Source organism: Callorhinus ursinus, unplaced genomic scaffold, assembly GCF_003265705.2.
Source record: "Callorhinus ursinus isolate GAN/ISIS: 27379988/994484 unplaced genomic scaffold, GSC_fseal_2.0 scaffold38, whole genome shotgun sequence".
NCBI lineage: Eukaryota > Metazoa > Chordata > Mammalia > Carnivora > Otariidae > Callorhinus > Callorhinus ursinus.
The window spans coordinates 9,225,749-9,242,439 of record NW_027397100.1 but is presented as its reverse complement, the minus strand read 5'-3'; the positions used below and the strand labels follow the sequence as shown (position 1 = coordinate 9,242,439).

General features: G+C 42.4%; 1 protein-coding gene across 4 annotated transcripts in view; it reads right to left on the bottom strand.

Moving 5' to 3' along the window:
* The window catches only part of MROH8 (maestro heat like repeat family member 8), a 56,836-nt gene that overhangs the window by 24,973 nt on the left and 15,172 nt on the right, over window positions 1–16,691 (bottom strand). For all 4 annotated transcript variants that reach the window (XM_073880457.1, XM_073880458.1, XM_073880459.1 and 1 more), the window contains 7 exons: window positions 15,109–15,188; window positions 14,205–14,349; window positions 11,138–11,233; window positions 9,594–9,698; window positions 3,503–3,638; window positions 1,656–1,774; window positions 127–279 (listed from right to left, as the gene is read on the bottom strand). In XM_073880457.1, the coding sequence (XP_073736558.1) occupies window positions 127–279; window positions 1,656–1,774; window positions 3,503–3,638; window positions 9,594–9,698; window positions 11,138–11,233; window positions 14,205–14,349; window positions 15,109–15,188 (834 nt within the window). The remainder of the gene's footprint in view (window positions 1–126; window positions 280–1,655; window positions 1,775–3,502; window positions 3,639–9,593; window positions 9,699–11,137; window positions 11,234–14,204; window positions 14,350–15,108; window positions 15,189–16,691) is intronic.

Here is a 16,691-nt window from a genome sequence, read left to right as displayed (position 1 = left end):
GATCCTGGGCCCATTCAGTTGTTACTCTCTGCTAAACAGGAGCAGCTGAAGAGACCTCAGCAGCTGCAGGAGGGGAGAGGTTTTGCCAATATTTCAAACCCAGCAAATGGCTACTGAGCTTTTTACCTTCTCAAATCGGGACTCTGCATTTTTCACCAATGTTAGCAGCAATTCTCCTGCTGATTGCTGGGTGCAGGGATGTTTCAGATTTTCCAGGCTATCCAATATAGTCATTACAAACTGGCAGAGCTCATTTGAATTGAGAAAAACTTCGAAGATCTGAAATAATTCAGAGAAGATGAATTTTCTTTTTTTTTTTTTAAAGATTTTATTTATTTATTTGACACAGAGAGAGAGAGACAGCTAGAGAGGGAACACAAGCAGGGGGAGTGCGAGAGGGAGAAGCAGGCTCCTGGCTGAGCAGGGAGCCTGATGCGGGGCTCGATCCCAGGACCCTGGGATCCTGACCTGAGCTGGAGGCAGACACTTAACAACTGAGCCACCCAGGTGCCCCGAATATGAATTTTCAAAAGACTTAGTATGATAGAACCCTGAATAAGGGATATTATCTTAATTTTGTTATGTTAATCAGAGAGGCATACAAATATGTACAAGGCTGTTATTTCTGTCTTGTTTACAAAAGTAAAGAACTAGAAGCAACCCAAATGCCAACTAGGGTCTGTGCATGGCTTTTTACAGTTCTGATTTTTAGAAAGAGGTTTCACTACTGAGATCCTCAGAAAGAATCACACTTTTATAGGAACAGAACTAAAGGAAAGGCCTTAGTGCTATATAGCTCAAAGGGTCCCAGCCATAGCTAAAATACCTTGGCTGGAGAAAATATATTAAAAGAATGTTTCATTCTGCTTCTCACTGTACTTGGCAGTGTATAAGGTCCTTCACATGATTGTAACAGGTACAATATGCTGGGCACTTACTGTATGACAGGCACTAAGCAAAGCATTTTCCATACAATATCTCGTTTAACCCTTACAACCCAATTTTTACAGATCCTCTGTACAGATAAAGAAACAGATGCACAGAGAATTTAAACTGCCTGAAACTTTAGACCCTAATTGAGTAAAATTTGTAGGTTTTCTTTTTTCCCCCATCCCCTAACAGAATGCTGGGTATCTAGTAGATGCTTAAATATTTGTTGAATAATGAATACATATATTAATTAAAAAGTGTATGGTTTGTTGGATCAACTACCAGCCTCTAAAAGCTTTTTTTGTTTTGCTTGTTTTTTTGTTTGTTTGTGTTTTAGCAGTTCCTTTTTGGACAAGAGTTTATACTTGCAAGAGGCTAGCTAAGGTTAGGAGAGCAATCAATGGGAGCAGAGCTTGTCTGAAGAGATACTCTCTTCATGGGCTCTTCAGACAAGGGCCCACTGACAGATTGATCTAAACCATTACACTACTAGAGCAAGGTGTACAAGAGTCACAACCATGGTGCCTTGTCTCCAAACTGTAGAATGTTTAGGGAGCAAATTCTCTGGGCAATCTTATATGTTTAGTTTTATAAGAAATTACAAGAACTTTTCCCAAAGCGGTTTTACCAATTTACATTCTCATGACAAAATGTATGAGACTTCCAGTGATTTTCCCATCCTCTCCAGCATTTCAAGTTGTCTTTATTTTAGTCGTTCTGATTACCTGGGCAATTTTGAAGGGACAACTGTAGAACTGTTTAATACTGTAGAGTTCTAGGAGTTCTTGACACTTTTTCATTGCTCTTCTCAAGCTTGGGTGATTTTTCTTGTCATAGCTGGTATCTGAGAAGAAAACATGAAATATTATTACTTTCTGGCTTATTTCTTTTTTCTTGATTTTGCAAGTCTGGTCAATCCCAACGTTGAAGTGAATCCTAAGATCTCATTCCTCTTATCTTTCTTACTTGGATAAAAATGCCTGGGGGATGGAGTGTGTGTTAATGCGAAGGCTGATTTTTTTCCCCCTCTGTTGTCGGACAACATATTAAAAAGGCTGAAAGAAAAAGAAAAGCGCTTTTTGAAAGAACAGAACTTTTGAGTGATTTGGAAGTATAACCATGCCAAACCATTCTGCCACTGGTGAGGACTTTTGAGGGGTTTCGTTATGAAGCTTAGGTCCCCATTAAATCGTAGTTTTGCAGTGTCTGATAATTCCGATGTCAGAACTCTTTCTATGTCTAGTTTTGCTGATTAATGAGTCTGCCAATACTCCCTCACAGTGCTTTGTTTTCATGTTGCGTTGTGACTTATGTTTGTTGGAAATTTATTTATGGGAAGTCTTTGAGTGCTTGGTTGAGGATACTGTCTCTCCAACTGGAAAATAAACCTGGGGGAAGGGACTTCGTCTTTCTTGTTCACCAAGATACCCCTAGGACAGTAAGTGCTTCATAAATATTTGTTGAATGAATCATCAGTTGTATTTCCTTGGCTATATGTCTTGGTAGACAGTCCTCATACTCAGAGTTGCCCAGAGATGCGATGGCCATTTTGGGAAGCACAGTGCTTCCTTGGGATAAAGAAGCCCAGGCAGGGCAACTACTTGGTGGGGCTAGATTAGACGGAGACACAAACGCTGGCGGGACACTGGGCTAGATATCTTCTAAAGTCTCTCTTACGGGTGCCTGGGTGGCTCAGATGGTTGGGCGTCTGCCTTCGGCTCAGGTCATGATCCTGGAGTCCTGGGATCGAGTCCCGCATCGGGCTCCCTGCTCCTTGGGAGCCTGCTTCTGCCTCTGCCTCTCTCTCTGCCTCTCTCTCTGTCTCTCATGAATAAATAAATAAAAATCTTAAAAAAAAAAGTCTCTCTTATGTGGGGCGGGGGGGGGGGGACAATGGTTCATTCTTTGACCACAGTGGCCCTTTCTATTTTTCAAACTCAAGTTCATACCTCCTTCTCCCTCTGCTCAATATGCTCTTCTTACATCTTTACCTGGCTAATGTTTATTTTTCAGGTTATCTTCAGAGAGGCTTTTTCTGAACCCCACAACTAGATGGGATTCTTCCTCATGGCCCCTGCAATTCCCCTTTAGCACTTATCTTTGTTTATAATAACAGAGTTATTTGCTGATTCTTTGATTGTTTGATTCCCCCACTAGACTACATGTTATGTAAGGATTGCACCACTTGTGTTCTGGTTACTGTTAGATCCTGAGTAAGCACTCAGAAAACATTTATGGGATAAATAAATAAATTAAGGCCCAAATGATGGCAAGAACTTCTTCCACTTCTGACCAAACTAATCACTCCAGTTTGTCCACAGGGCCACATGTTTAGCTGCTCCAACTCCATGGCCATGCAGATGGCCGACACTGATGGGTGTGATCCAGTGTTCTGATTTTGATTATTAAGTCAGGGTTCCTTCATCTCTGCCTGTGGACTATGTACCTTTCTTTTTATAAACTACTGTAAGAAATATTTCTAGAAGGGGGGAATGAGAGCACAAGGAGGGCCGGTGCCTGCACTGTGCTAGTGGGGTGACTCAGGGCCTCGCTGCCTTCAGGAGTGCCTTACACTTCAGCCTTAGGGTGATACGCAGCAGGTAGTGCATGCCCTCTGCGGCCTCCTCTGCTACCTCCTTCACTGGGTCCCCACACAGTAGTGCCATCAGAGCCACCAGGTGCCCAAGCCTTTGGAATCGCAGTGGAAGCTAGTTAGGAAGAAAAAGAAAAAATGCCATTAGCATACAGGTGCATTTTATGCCTTAGATTTGAATTCTTGAGAACTAATTCCATTTCTACCCCCTACTCAGGAAAGTGCAAGAGTCACATTTAGCCCTTGGATCTCTTTAGGGTAAACATTTAACATGTGTAGATACACTATGTCCATCAGATGGTATTAAATAGGACAAAGTCTAACCTAAATCAGCAATCTGAAAAATGAAAAAGACGTTCATTCTAAAAGGATTAAATTCTACTTTAAAAAAAAAACACAAAACACTAATTTCTTGTTTAAATTGATGACCTTCCGGGGTGCCTGGGTGGCTCAGTCATTAAGAGTCTGCCTTCGGCTCAGGTCATGATCCCAGGGTCCTGGGATCGAGCCCCGCATCGGGCTCCCTGCTCCGTGGGAAGCCTGCTTCTCCCTCTCCCACTCCCCCTGCCTGTGTTCCTGTTCTCACTGTCTCTCTCTCTGTCAAATAAATAAATAAATAAAATCTTTAAAAAAATAAAAAAAATAAAAATAAATTGATGACCTTCCCATATGTTCCAAATGGAACAAAAAAGCTAAAACCTGTTATTTCTATTAACATTAATTGTTTTTAAATCAGGTTTTTCAAATGTTAGAAACAACAGTGCCCTTATCTGCTCAGACCTAAGGAAGAACATTTTAAAGTGGTGTTATATAGGAAACGATTATGTTTCGATTTTGTACTAGTTAAAAAGTGCTAAATTTAACTACCTGAAATTATTGTTTACAGATTAGTGACAAGGGCAGATGATAGGATCCAGTTGGGCTGTGATTTCTAGATGCCCTCAAACATAGAGTACTTCTAAACTCAAGTCCAGCCAGAAACTATTTTGCTAACATGCAGAGTAATCTGTATTTTTATATGTGATTTCTACTTTTATAGGCGTGTTTTAAAATAAAACACATTTTTATAAAAATGAAAAATAAATAGGGGCACCTGGGTGGCTCAGTTAAGTGTCTGCCTTCCACTCAGGTCATGATCCCAGTGTCCTGGGATCAAGCTCCACATAGGACACCCTGCGTAGCAGGGAGCCTGCTTCTCCCTCTCCCTCTGTGCTGCTCCCCCTGCTTGTGCTCTGCCTCTCTGTCAAATAAGTAAATAAAATCTTGTAAAAAATGGAAAAAAAAAGTTCTTTCTAGTACTGTTTTTAAAGACCACATATTGGAAATAATTGCCCAATAATAAAGAGAACTATGGTACAACCAACTCTATGAATATAACCATTAGGAATCAAGTATCCTAGGAATTTATAAAAAGGTGGGAAAATGTGCTAGTCTGCTAAGTGAAAGAGCTGGATGCAAAGTTGAGGTGCACCATTTAATACAATTAAAAAAATTTGTTTATTGGGGCACCTAGGTGGCTCAGTCGTTAAGCGTCTGCCTTTGGCTCAGGTCATGATCCCAGGGTCCTGGGATCAAGCCCCGCATCGGGCTCCCTGCTCAGTGGAAAGCCTGCTTCTCCCTCTCCCACTCCCCTTGCTTGTACTCCCTCTCTCACTGTCTCTCTCTCTCTCTGTCAAATAAATCTTTTTTTTTTCTGTCAAATAAATCTTAAAAAAAAATGTTTATTTATATTTTGCCTTATTATGAAAAAATATAATTTAAAATAATGAAAAAAGTAAATTAAAAAAGTAAAAAGTAAATCAACAAAGACAAGTTAGAAAATGAAAGTAGCAAAGATAAATGTTATGAATTTGGTTAGCATGTAGAATGCATAATCATTTGCTCAAGGTAGGCCACAGAGCTAGGCTCGGAACTTTCCCAGGGCTAATGTGGAGGTACACACTATGTCCCATATAATATGATTCACACTGCCCATAAGATCAGCAGCAAATACCCATGCAGAGGAAGCACAACTGTTCCTGGGATTCACTGACGCAAAGAGAAATTTCTTCTGTGGCTCTTTAGAAAAATGGACTGAGATATTGTGAAGAGCAGCTTGTTTCACATCTTTACAGTCAACACAGCAACACCTGCACAAAGCTGTGCCATGTCTTCCATTCACTGACATAACCATTCATCCTGTCAAGAGGACTGAGCGTCACTTATGAACCGGGAATGGTTATGAGAATGACACTTCTGGCCACAGCACTGTGACTGGCACGGGGGATACAAGCTGTGGACGAAAGACAACATCCCTGGTCATGGAGGTGATATTCTAGTTGGAGCAACACAAAATAGCAAAGGAATAAAATGTATTATGTATTAAATGGTCAAAAACGCTGTGGTGAGAAAAGAATGCACAGAAAAAAGACAGGAATTGCTGTTTTAGAATGATGAGGGAAGACCTCACTAATGTTGAAATGAGGGATGGAGCCACGTAGAGATCTGGGAGATAAGCATTCCAGGCAGAGAGATAGCAAACAAGCAAAAGAAATAGGAGGTAGATGAGGTAGATGGTATGGCAACTTAAGAGAATATTGTAATTTTAGATTTTTTCTGTGTGAAATGGGAAGCCATTGGAGAGTTCTGAACAGAGAAGGGACATGAGCTGACTCACATTTATTGAATCTACTGTGTGACATATTCTGTGCTAGGCACTGGGGATGTTACAGTGAACAAGACAAGCATAACCACCCATGGAATTTACAATCTCTAAGAGAAAAACAGACAATAAGTCAATAAAGAAACAATCAAACAAGAAAACCTCATCCTAGAAGCCCTAGGAAGGAAAGAGAGTGATGAGACAGAGTGTAAGCATAGATCTATTTGTTTTTTTTTTTTTAAAGATTTTATTTATTTATTCATGAGAGACGGAGAGAGAGAGAGAGAGAGAAGCAGAGGGAGAAGCAGGCTCCCCGCCGAGCAGGGAGCCCGATGCGGGACTCGATCCCAGGACCCTGGGATCATGACCTGAGCCGAAGGCAGTCGCTTAACCAACTGAGCCACCCAGGCGCCCAGCAGAGATCTATTTGTAAGCAAAGGCCTTTTTGAGGTGGAAGCATTTGAACTAAGCACTAAAGAATGAGGAGGAGTTAGCTATGTGAAGAGTTGGGGAAGGTCATTCCAAGCAGAGGAAGTAGTAAGTGCAAAGGCCATGAGGCAGGAAGAGATTTATATGGTAAGGAATAGAAAGGAGGCCAGTGTCGCTGGAGTACATCAGGGAGTGCAAGGAGGAAGGCAGGAACTAGATCATACAAGACCTTGTATTCTAGGAACCGCTGGAAATCATTGGAGCAAAAGAGTGACATGGGTTTCAAGATGATAACTCTGGCCACATGTGGAGAACTAAAAGGAACTAAAGTGCACACTCATGCACAAATGTTCTCAGAAGGAATAAATAAAATTGTGAATACTATCTCTGGATGATAACAACAACTCAATTAAGTTGATTTAAGAAAAGCTATGGGCCTCCCAGAAAGCTCCAGAAGACTACATCACACAAAATTCTTCCTACTGCTTTCCAGATGTTCACAGACTCCAATGGCACCTAGGTTTAGCACCCTTATATTATCAGTTCTCCCTAGGAAGAAAACTCTAAGGAAGATCTTCAGGGCCTAGAGAGAGATTGTGTATAAGAGGGAGTCATGTGAAACTCTTTAGTCTACAGCCATCATTAGAGGTGGAAGAATGTAGAAGGAAGAACAATGTGATGATGGAATAATAGGGTAGTCAGGGATTGGCTAGAAGTTACTTGTTTTCATTGACTAAAGAGAGAAAAAAGGAAGTAGCATTGTTTGAGGGACTGAATTGACTTCTGTAAGGAAGTGTAAAGTTTGGATGTACTTCCCAAATGTAGGGATCTAAAGGGGTATGTGCACCCCGATGTTTATAGCAGCAATGTCCACAATAGCCAAACTGTGGAAAGAGCCAAGATGTCCATCGACAGATGAATGGATAAAGAAGATGTGGTATATATACACAATGGAATATTATGCAGCCATCAAAAGGAATGAGATCTTGGGCGACTGGGTGGCTCAGTTGGTTGAGCGGCTGCCTTCGGCTCAGGTCATGATCCTGGAGTCCCGGGATCGAGTCCCACATCGGGCTCCCTGCTCAGCGGGGAGTCTGCTTCTCCCTCTGGCCCTCCCCCCTCTCATGCTCTCTCTCTCCCTCATTCTCTCTCTCAAATAAATAAATAAATAAAATCTTTAAAAAAAAAAGGAATGAGATCTTGCCATTTGCAACGACGTGGATGGAACTGGAGGGTGTTACGCTGAGTGAAATAAGTCAATCGGAGAAAGACATGTATCATATGACCTCACTGATTTGAGGAATTCTTAATCTCAGGAAACAAACTGAGGGTTGCTGGAGTGGTGGGGGTGGGAGGGATGGGGTGGCTGGGTGATGGACATTGGGGAGGGTATATGCTATGGTGAATGCTGTGAATTGTGCAAGACTGTTGAATCACAGATCTGTACTTCTGAAACAAATAATGCAATATATGTTAAGAAAAAAAAAAGAAGAAGAAGATAGCAGGAGGGGAAGAATGAAGGGGGGGAAATCGGAGGGGGAGACCAACCATAAGAGACGATGGACTCTGAAAAACAAACTGAGGGTTCTAGAGGGGAGGGGGGTGGGGGGATGGGTTAGCCTGGTGATGGGTATTAAAGAGGGCACGTTCTGCGTGGAGCACTGGGTGTTATGCACAAACAATGAATCATGGAACACTACATCAAAAACTAATGGTGTAATGTATGGTGATTAACATAACAATAAAAAATTTAAAAAAAAGTTTGGATGTACTTCCAATGGGAGAAACAAGAAAGTTAGTGGGATGCCATCCTTTTAATAAGCATGACTGTCAGAATATTCATATCAAGGACAAATTCTCCTAAGGAAAGTTAGCATTAGGACCTAGAATTCCTACCCCACCAACTTTTCTTCCAATTCCCAGGCCTTATTATGCAGACTGGAGAAATGATGGCTGGAGAACAGGAGAAGCTCTAGTGCTTGGAAGATCTACTAGGAAAGAGGAAAGAGATTCACAGATGAAGAAAGGAGTAGCTAGAGGAAGGAGGATCTTACTTTTGAGGAACTCCTTTCAGAAGGTATGAGGGAGCACTCAGAAGAACTGAGAAGCGAGAGAGTGAAAGAGACAAATGAGAGGATTGATTGATATTTTTTAAAGATTTTATTTATTTATTTGACAGAGAAAGACACAGCGAGAGACGGAACACGAGCAGGGGGAGTGGGAGAGGGAGAAGCAGGCTTCCTGCTGAGCAGGGAGCCCAATGCAGGTCTCGATCCCAGGACCCAGGGATCATGACCTGAGCTGAAGGCAGATGCTTAACGACTGAGCCACCCAGGTGCCCCCAAATGAGAGGATTTAAAAAAGAAGCCACAGAACCTTTCTCTGTGAGATGCTAGGAGATATTTATTTATTTATTTATTTTTAAAGATTTTATTTATTTATTTGAGACACAGAATGAGAGAGAGAGAGCGAGAGAGCACATGAGAGGGGGGAGGGTCAGAGGGAGATGCAGACTCCCCACTAAGCAGGGAGCCCGATGCGGGACTCGATCCCGGGACTCCAGGATCATGACCTGAGCCGAAGGCAGTCGCTTAACCAACTGAGCCACCCAGGCGCCCGCTGGGAGATATTTAAATTGATTTATTTACATTTGCTGCTGGGCTTTATTACTTTAAATATAACACTGCACAGAGTCTAAGTCACTGTGGACCCTCAGATATTTTCAGGTCACATTTATTCCTTCCTTCATTCAGAAATATTTACTATATTGTTATGTTCCAGCTCTTGTGTTAAGCAACAGGGATGCAAGATTAATAAACATAGTACCTAGCCTCAAACTGCTCAAATTTTAGAGGGGCAGATATGTGAATAATGCCAAGTGCTATGGTATTACATGGCGCACCAACTGAATCACCAGTTCAGGGTCATACACTGGAGGGAAATAGGCAGTAATAGGATGGCTTTGGATCCTTCTTCTTGTGTGACTGAAGGGCTGCTTACCTTCAGGCTGAGATGTCTGGATAAGCACTTTAGAACTTGAGCCATGCTGGCTGTGGCCCGTTCCCGCTCATGGTCTTTGGTTGATTGTAACCAGGGGTCCATTTGCTGTGAAAAATAAAGGAAGCCTAAATGGTTTACCAGGAAGATTTGGGATAACACCTTTATTCTGTTTTGAACAAAATGTGGAGAGAGAAGGTTCACAGGTCACTACTATATCGAAAATGTCTTCCTAAATGATAAGCCAGTTTGGGTTGGAAACGAAAGTGGTGGGAAGGCAAATAAGGTATAAAGATTTGGGATCAGGTGGGCTGGCTTCCAAAGACACTTACTTTCTAGATTTATTTTCCCTTCATCCCACTTTCTTCAATTATTTATCCTATTCTCTTCCTTTGGAAGGAAAGAAAATTAATGTCATGCTATTAAAAAACTCTGAGGATGGAGAAATTGCATCTGCCTGTAACAGTCAGGGAGGGATTCCTGGAGACGATAACATTCACCAGTAGGAGCTTCATAAAAAAGGTGACATTTTATGGCCCCATGTGGCCAAAGGAAAAAAAAAAAGAGGTGGGATTTTCAGTAGAAAAAACAACTTGAATTAAGCTGCCAACACAGGAAAGTACAAGGTACAACTGGATAAAGGGGAGAAACCCAATCTGGCTGGAGTGTTGATGTACAAATAGAAGAGGAATGAGAAATAATGTTAAGGTCAGTTGTGGCAAAGATAAATGTCCATCTACACTTAGGCACAGATGATTAATAATAGTTTAAAGGGTTATTCCTTTCTGGAATATCTGCATCTTAAAAAGGGACAAGAGTGTAAGACGCTTGAACTGCAGTGAATGCGCTCCAATGAACAAATCCCTAATGATAGAATGGCATACGCTGGAATGGGGACAGGTGGGGACAGGCGGTTATTAATGACCTTGAATCCTGCCTGGTAGGCACCTGCCTATTCACTCACTCATGAGGTGCCTCTATTCTCTGGTCACTGATTGAAACCATTCTATGGTAGTAAGCAATAGGAATTTAAGGAATAATAATAGTAACCATTAAACCACTAACTGAAGGCCATTTATTCAATATTCACCATAATTATTACCTCAATTTAAAAGTGAAGAAATAAGACTCTGAGAGATTATATTCTTTGCTGAATTTATAACCCATGAATGGCACAGAGTCAGAATTTGAAGCCAAGTCTGATGCAAAATTGATAGCTGATACTCTCAACTACTTTGCTATTCTTTTTTTAAAGATATATTTATTTATTTTAGAGAGAGAGAAGTGTGTGCAAGTGGGGGGAGGGGCAGAGAGAGAGGGAGAGAATCTTAAGCAGACTCCCCACTGAGTGCGGAGCCCAACACAGGGCTTGATCTCACAACCCCAAGATCATGACCCGAGCTGAAATCAAGAGTCGGACACTTCACCAACTCTGCCACCCAGGTGCCCCTATGCTATCTCTTAAAACTTAATCCTTCCACATTTTCTTCTTCCACTTTCACCAGTTAATAGAAATAGTTTCCCCTTCTCTCTGATATCCTATTTACCTTAAAAATGGTGTCAAGATTTTCCAAATGTGGGTCTTTTACTACCAAACTCTGGAGCATCTCAGAGAATGCTTGAAACGTTTGCCTGTAGAGACACTGAAAAGGCACAGGATCAGTGATGCCCCCACCCCCACCATGAAGTTCCCTAACACTGTACACTTTTTTTTTGCTTCTACACAGAAGTTTTTCTTCTTTCCAAGTTTTTATTTAAATTCCTGTTAGTTAGGGGCGCCTGGGTGGCTCAGTCAGTTAAGCATCTGCCTTTGGCTCAGGTCATGATCTCAGGGTCCTGGGATTGAGCCCCATTATCAGGCTCCCTGCTCAGCAGAGAGCCTGCTTCTCCCTCTCCCTCTGCTGCTCCCCTGCTTGTGCTCTCTCTCTCTTTCTGTCAAATAAATAAGTAAAATCTTTAAAACAATTAAAAACAAAAATAAGGTGTTTAAAAAATAAATTCCTGTTAGTTAAGAGTGTAAAATTACTTCCAGGTGTAGAATTTAGTGATTTATCACTTACATACAACACCTGGGGCTCTATAGTTAAGCATCTGTTTCTTGGTTTTCCTCTCTCTCCCCACCATGTTCATTTGTTTTGTTTCTTAAATTCCACATGAAAGTGAAATCATATGGTATTTGTCTTTCTCTGCCTGGCTTATTTCACTTAGCATAATATCTCTCTAGCTCTATCCACATCTTTGTAAATGGGAAGATGTCATCCTTTTTTATGGCTGAATAATATTCTATTGTGTATATATATGCACCCCATCTTTTTTTTTATTTAAGAATTTATTTATTTATTTGACAGAGAGAGAAAACAAGCAGGGGGAGCAGGCAGAGGGAGAGGGAAAAGCAGGTTCCCTGCTGAGCAAGGAGCCTGAAGTGGGGCTCGATCCCAGGACTCTGGGATCATGACCTTAGCTGAAGGCAGATGCTTAACGACTGAGCCACCCAGGCGCCCCACACCACATCTTCTTTATCTATTCATCAGTCAACGAACATGTGGGCTCTTCCCATAATTTGGCCATTGATGATAGTGCGGCTATAAACATCAGGTTGCATGTATCCCTTTGATTTAGTATTTTTGTTTCCTTTGGGTAAATACCTAGTAGTACAATTCCTGGATCATAGGGTAGTTCTTTTTTTAAAGATTTTATTTATTTATTTGAGAGAGAGAGAATGAGAGAGACAGAGAGCACAAGAGGGGGGAGGTTCAGAGGGAGAAGCAGACTCCCTGCTGAGCAGGGAGTCCAATGTGGGACTCGATCCTGGGACTCCAGGATCATGACCTGAGCCGAAGGCAGTCGCTTAACCAACTGAGCCACCCAGGCGCCCTATTTTTAACTTTTTGAGGAACCTCCATACTGTTTTCCAGAGTGGCTGCACTAGTTTGCATTTCCACCAAGTACAATACACACTTTTAAGGCTCTTATCTTGAGATTTTACTCAAAGGCACAGAACCAGTGTAAGAGTACTGGTAGGCAGTTTGTGAGCTGGGGTGAAACAAAATATTCATTTTCTTTTTCTTTTCTTTCAGATTTTATTTTTAAGTAATCTCTACACCCACCATGGGGCTCAAACTTACAACCCATAGATCAAGAGTCACATGTGCCACCCACTGAGCCAGCCAGGTGCCCCACAATACATTCATTTTAAATGGACATCTCGGCATTACTGGGAACTCAGTTAACTGATTCTAACTACATTTGGGAAATTAGTTAGGGTCATCAAGATAGCTTTAAAATTTGACTTGTGACTCTTTCTGACATCTTGAAACAGAAGGGAATAAAGTCCCCTTTGGAAACTGCTTTACCAACCAGCTTACGAGCCGCAGAAGAAAATCAAGGCCCTTGCATTTCCTTCTCTCTGCTTGAAAGCTTCTCCTCCAGAGATATCCAGCTCCTCTTTGCAACTGTCACCTCATCAGGAAGACCTTCCCTGACCACCCTATGTAAAAACCCCCCTGTGCCTCCCAACCACAGTACTCTTTATCCTCCTCTTTCCCTGTTCAATATTTTTTAAAATATTTTTTTGAGAGAGAAAGAGAAAGTGTGCGTGTGAGCAGAGGGAGGGGCAGAGGGAGGCAGAGAGAGAGAATATCCATGATGAGCAGAAGCCTGACAGAGGGCTGGATCCCAGGACCCTGAGATCATGATCTGAGCCAAAATCAAGAGTCAGATGCTTAACCAACTGAGCCACCCAGGCGCCCCTGTTCTATTTTTTTCATAGCACTTATTACCACCTGATATATTTATCAGCAGTTTTATCTCTACACTAGGATATAAGCTCCCCAGATGAGAGAGTATACTGCTGTATTTCTGTTGCCTCTCATCATGCTTAGCATATGGTAACTCTAAAATCTCCTAGTATATGAACACTCATCTTATTTTAAAGCCAAAAGCAAGGAAAGAAGGAATGGAGGGAACAAGAAAGAAGACAAAATAAAGAGAGGGGGTACCTGGGGGTGGCTCAGTCGGTTAGGCATCTGACTCTTGATTTGGGCTCAGGTCATGATCACAGGGTCATGGGATGGAGCCCCATGTTGGGCTCAGTATACAGTCTGCTTGTCCCTCTTCTTCTGCCCCTCCCCCCGCTTTTGTGCGTGCATGTTCTCTCTCTCAAATAGGTAAAAATCTTAAAAAAAAAATAAAGAGAGAGGGGCGCCTGGGTGGTGCAGTTGGTTAGACATCTGACTCTTGATTTCAGCTCAGGTTGTGATCTCATGGTCATGAGATTGAGCCCCACACTGGGCTCCATGCTCAGTGCAGAGTCGGCTTGAGATTCTCTCTCCCTCTCCCTCTTGTGCTCTCTCTCTCTAAAAGAAAAGAAGGAAGGAAGGAAGGAAGGAAGGAAGGAAGGAAGGAAGGAAGGAAGGAAGGAAGGAAGGAAAGAAAAGAAGAAAATAAAATAAAAAATAAAGAGGGGGGAAAAGCTATTTAATTTAACTGCTTATTTTATTCACCAGACTTGGCTGAAATGATTCTTGGCTAGTTCCAAAAAATCAAATGCACTCTCAAAGGGCCATGATCAGCTGACCTATGGATGGCAAGTTATTAAACCAAAGCAGGAGTTACCTCTGTGTTGTAGGACCCACTTGGCATGATTTCCTGCAGCTGGATAAGAGTCGTTACGGAGGGCAGAGTGATTATACTTTTTGTAATAAGACAGAATAAATCAGCTCGATCTTCAGAGCCAAATAGCAAGTGGACACCTTGGTAGCTAAGAAAAGACAGTTTAGGAATAGTAAGCTAGGAAGACTTTGATTTGACAGTGGTAAGCAGGGGTCGAAGTAACCCAGGGGGAATGAGTGGACTAGTTGGTGTATAATTCTGGTGGAAGAGACAAAGGGCATGCTTGTTAGCCTGTTTAGACAAATCTCACAAAAGGCTGGAGGAAGAATTTCACGGCTCAGAGCCTCCATCCTTGTTCCCTGTCCCTCCCTGTCTTCCCAAGAGGGTACTGGAATGATATGCTTCCAGGCTTTCCTCCAGTTTAACCACAGAGGAAAGCCTGCTATAGTCTAACATGTAAACCATGATTTTCCAAAGGATGTTCTGCTGAATGTTTGTTAGAGGAATGGTGGATGGAACCAAGTTAAAAATCCTTTTAAATAGGATTTCTTGGGGCCTTTAATAAGTTAGTGTGCCATACAAATCTCCAAGAAAGATAAACAGCAGGCAGCCCTTCCAAATTTCTTGGACTGTGGAACTCTACTGTCATGAAGCACACACGAGAGTAACTTTCCACTGAATATACTTTGGACAAAACTGAACTCCAAAGAGGTTCCAATAAGGTCTTTCAGATATGATGATGGCATATATGAAATCAAATTTCTTACACAGAAAATATGCATTTGGCTTCCCCTTCCCTATATAGTTTGCAAAAGTTAAAAGTATGGAACGTGTCAGTTGGCTCTGGTCTTGGCCCTGACCGAGAAAGCAGGACATGTGTAAGGGGCAGGGGGCAGGTGGGTGTCACCTGAGGTCAGAGATGGTAACAAAGACCTCCTGGCGCACAGAGCTCAAGAGAGAATGCACAGGCTCCTCTTCTACCAGCATCTGCAATGAGGGGGCAAAAACTTTATTATTATTTTTAAAGATTTTATTTATTTATTTGACAGAGAGAGACATAGTGAGAGAAGGAACACAGCAGGGGGAGTGGGAGAGGGAGAAGCAGGCTTCCCGTGGAACAGGGAGCCTGATGCGGGGCTCGATCCCAGGACTCTGGGATCATGACCTGAGCTGAAGGCAGACGCTTCAACGACTGAGCCACCCAGGCACCCGGAGGTCAAGAACTTTAAAACAGAGTCGAGAACGTGCCAAGTCCTTGGGCTAGACGATCAAAGATGTAGATGGCCTGCAAGAACCACAGCAGGGACTTCATTAGGTCCTGCTCTTGGCTCCAGTAGGACAGTGGTCAGGCCAGGAGTTTATGCTCTGGAGCCAGAGCCTGAGGCCTGGCGCTGCCTCTTATTAGCTGTTTGAGCAGACACAAGTGATTTACCCTGCCCCTCCCCCCACACCTCAGTTTCCTCTTTGTAAAGTGAGGCAACTGTACTGTTTACCATCCCAAGGCGGTTGTGAACACTAATGAACTAATTCATAATTCCTAGTAGCCCTTGAGAACTCTTAGCATCTGTTACTCATTATTTTTACTACTTGTGATTATTTCCAGTTTAGGCATCCTAACTCCTCTTTCTACCAAACAGCAATCTCTACTATAGTGTCTAATATTAGTATGTGACTTGTCCTAGAAAAGGAATAGCTTTCCAAATTCCAAATTGGCAGAGTTTGGAAAGCTGCCTTGCTTTGTTGGAAAAATCTGTAGAGTGACAGAGAGGAAAAAAGAGGCTCTGGAGCTAGACAGCACCTGGGTTTGGGCACTGGCTGTGCCTCTCTCTCCCCTTGTGACCCAGAACATAGCATTTAACTTCCCTGGGCCCGAGTTTCCTGATCTGTATGGGGGAAAAGAGATAAATCTCGGGGAGTTAATATAAAGAGCAAATGTAAATGGTCGTGGAAGCCTTCCTGGGCTGTCTACCCAGCCTCTCTGGATAATTCCCTTGGGTCACAGAATGGGCACCTCACAGCCATGCTTCCGCTAAGTCATTCTGTCCCACTAACCACACCTTATCCAGACAGGAGTAGATTCTTTTTCTCAGCACTCTGGAATTGAGACCAAGAGCCTCAATCTTATTCCGGCTGGCCTACTAAAAAGAGAAAATTTAAAATTTGGGAGCACTGTGCCCTGTGGACAAGGTAACAGAGAGAGCCAATTTTGGGAAGAGAGGTGAGGGAGAGAGAGAGAAATCAAAGTATATACAAAGGAGCAAAGATGAGAGATGGAGAGAAAGTTCTGAGTATGTGACAGATTTTTTTGTTTTTTGCTTTTTTTTCTGGCTTCATTCTCTTCTTGGAGCATGTTGCTCCTCCGGTTACAAGATTCTGGGAACGCTCAGTTATCCTAAGAACAAATCTCCCCTTTGGTGTTTCAGCAGCCTCTTGTGGCTTTCTCTTTCCTGCTACCAAAAAGACTCACCAGGAACTTAGTGTCCAGGAGGC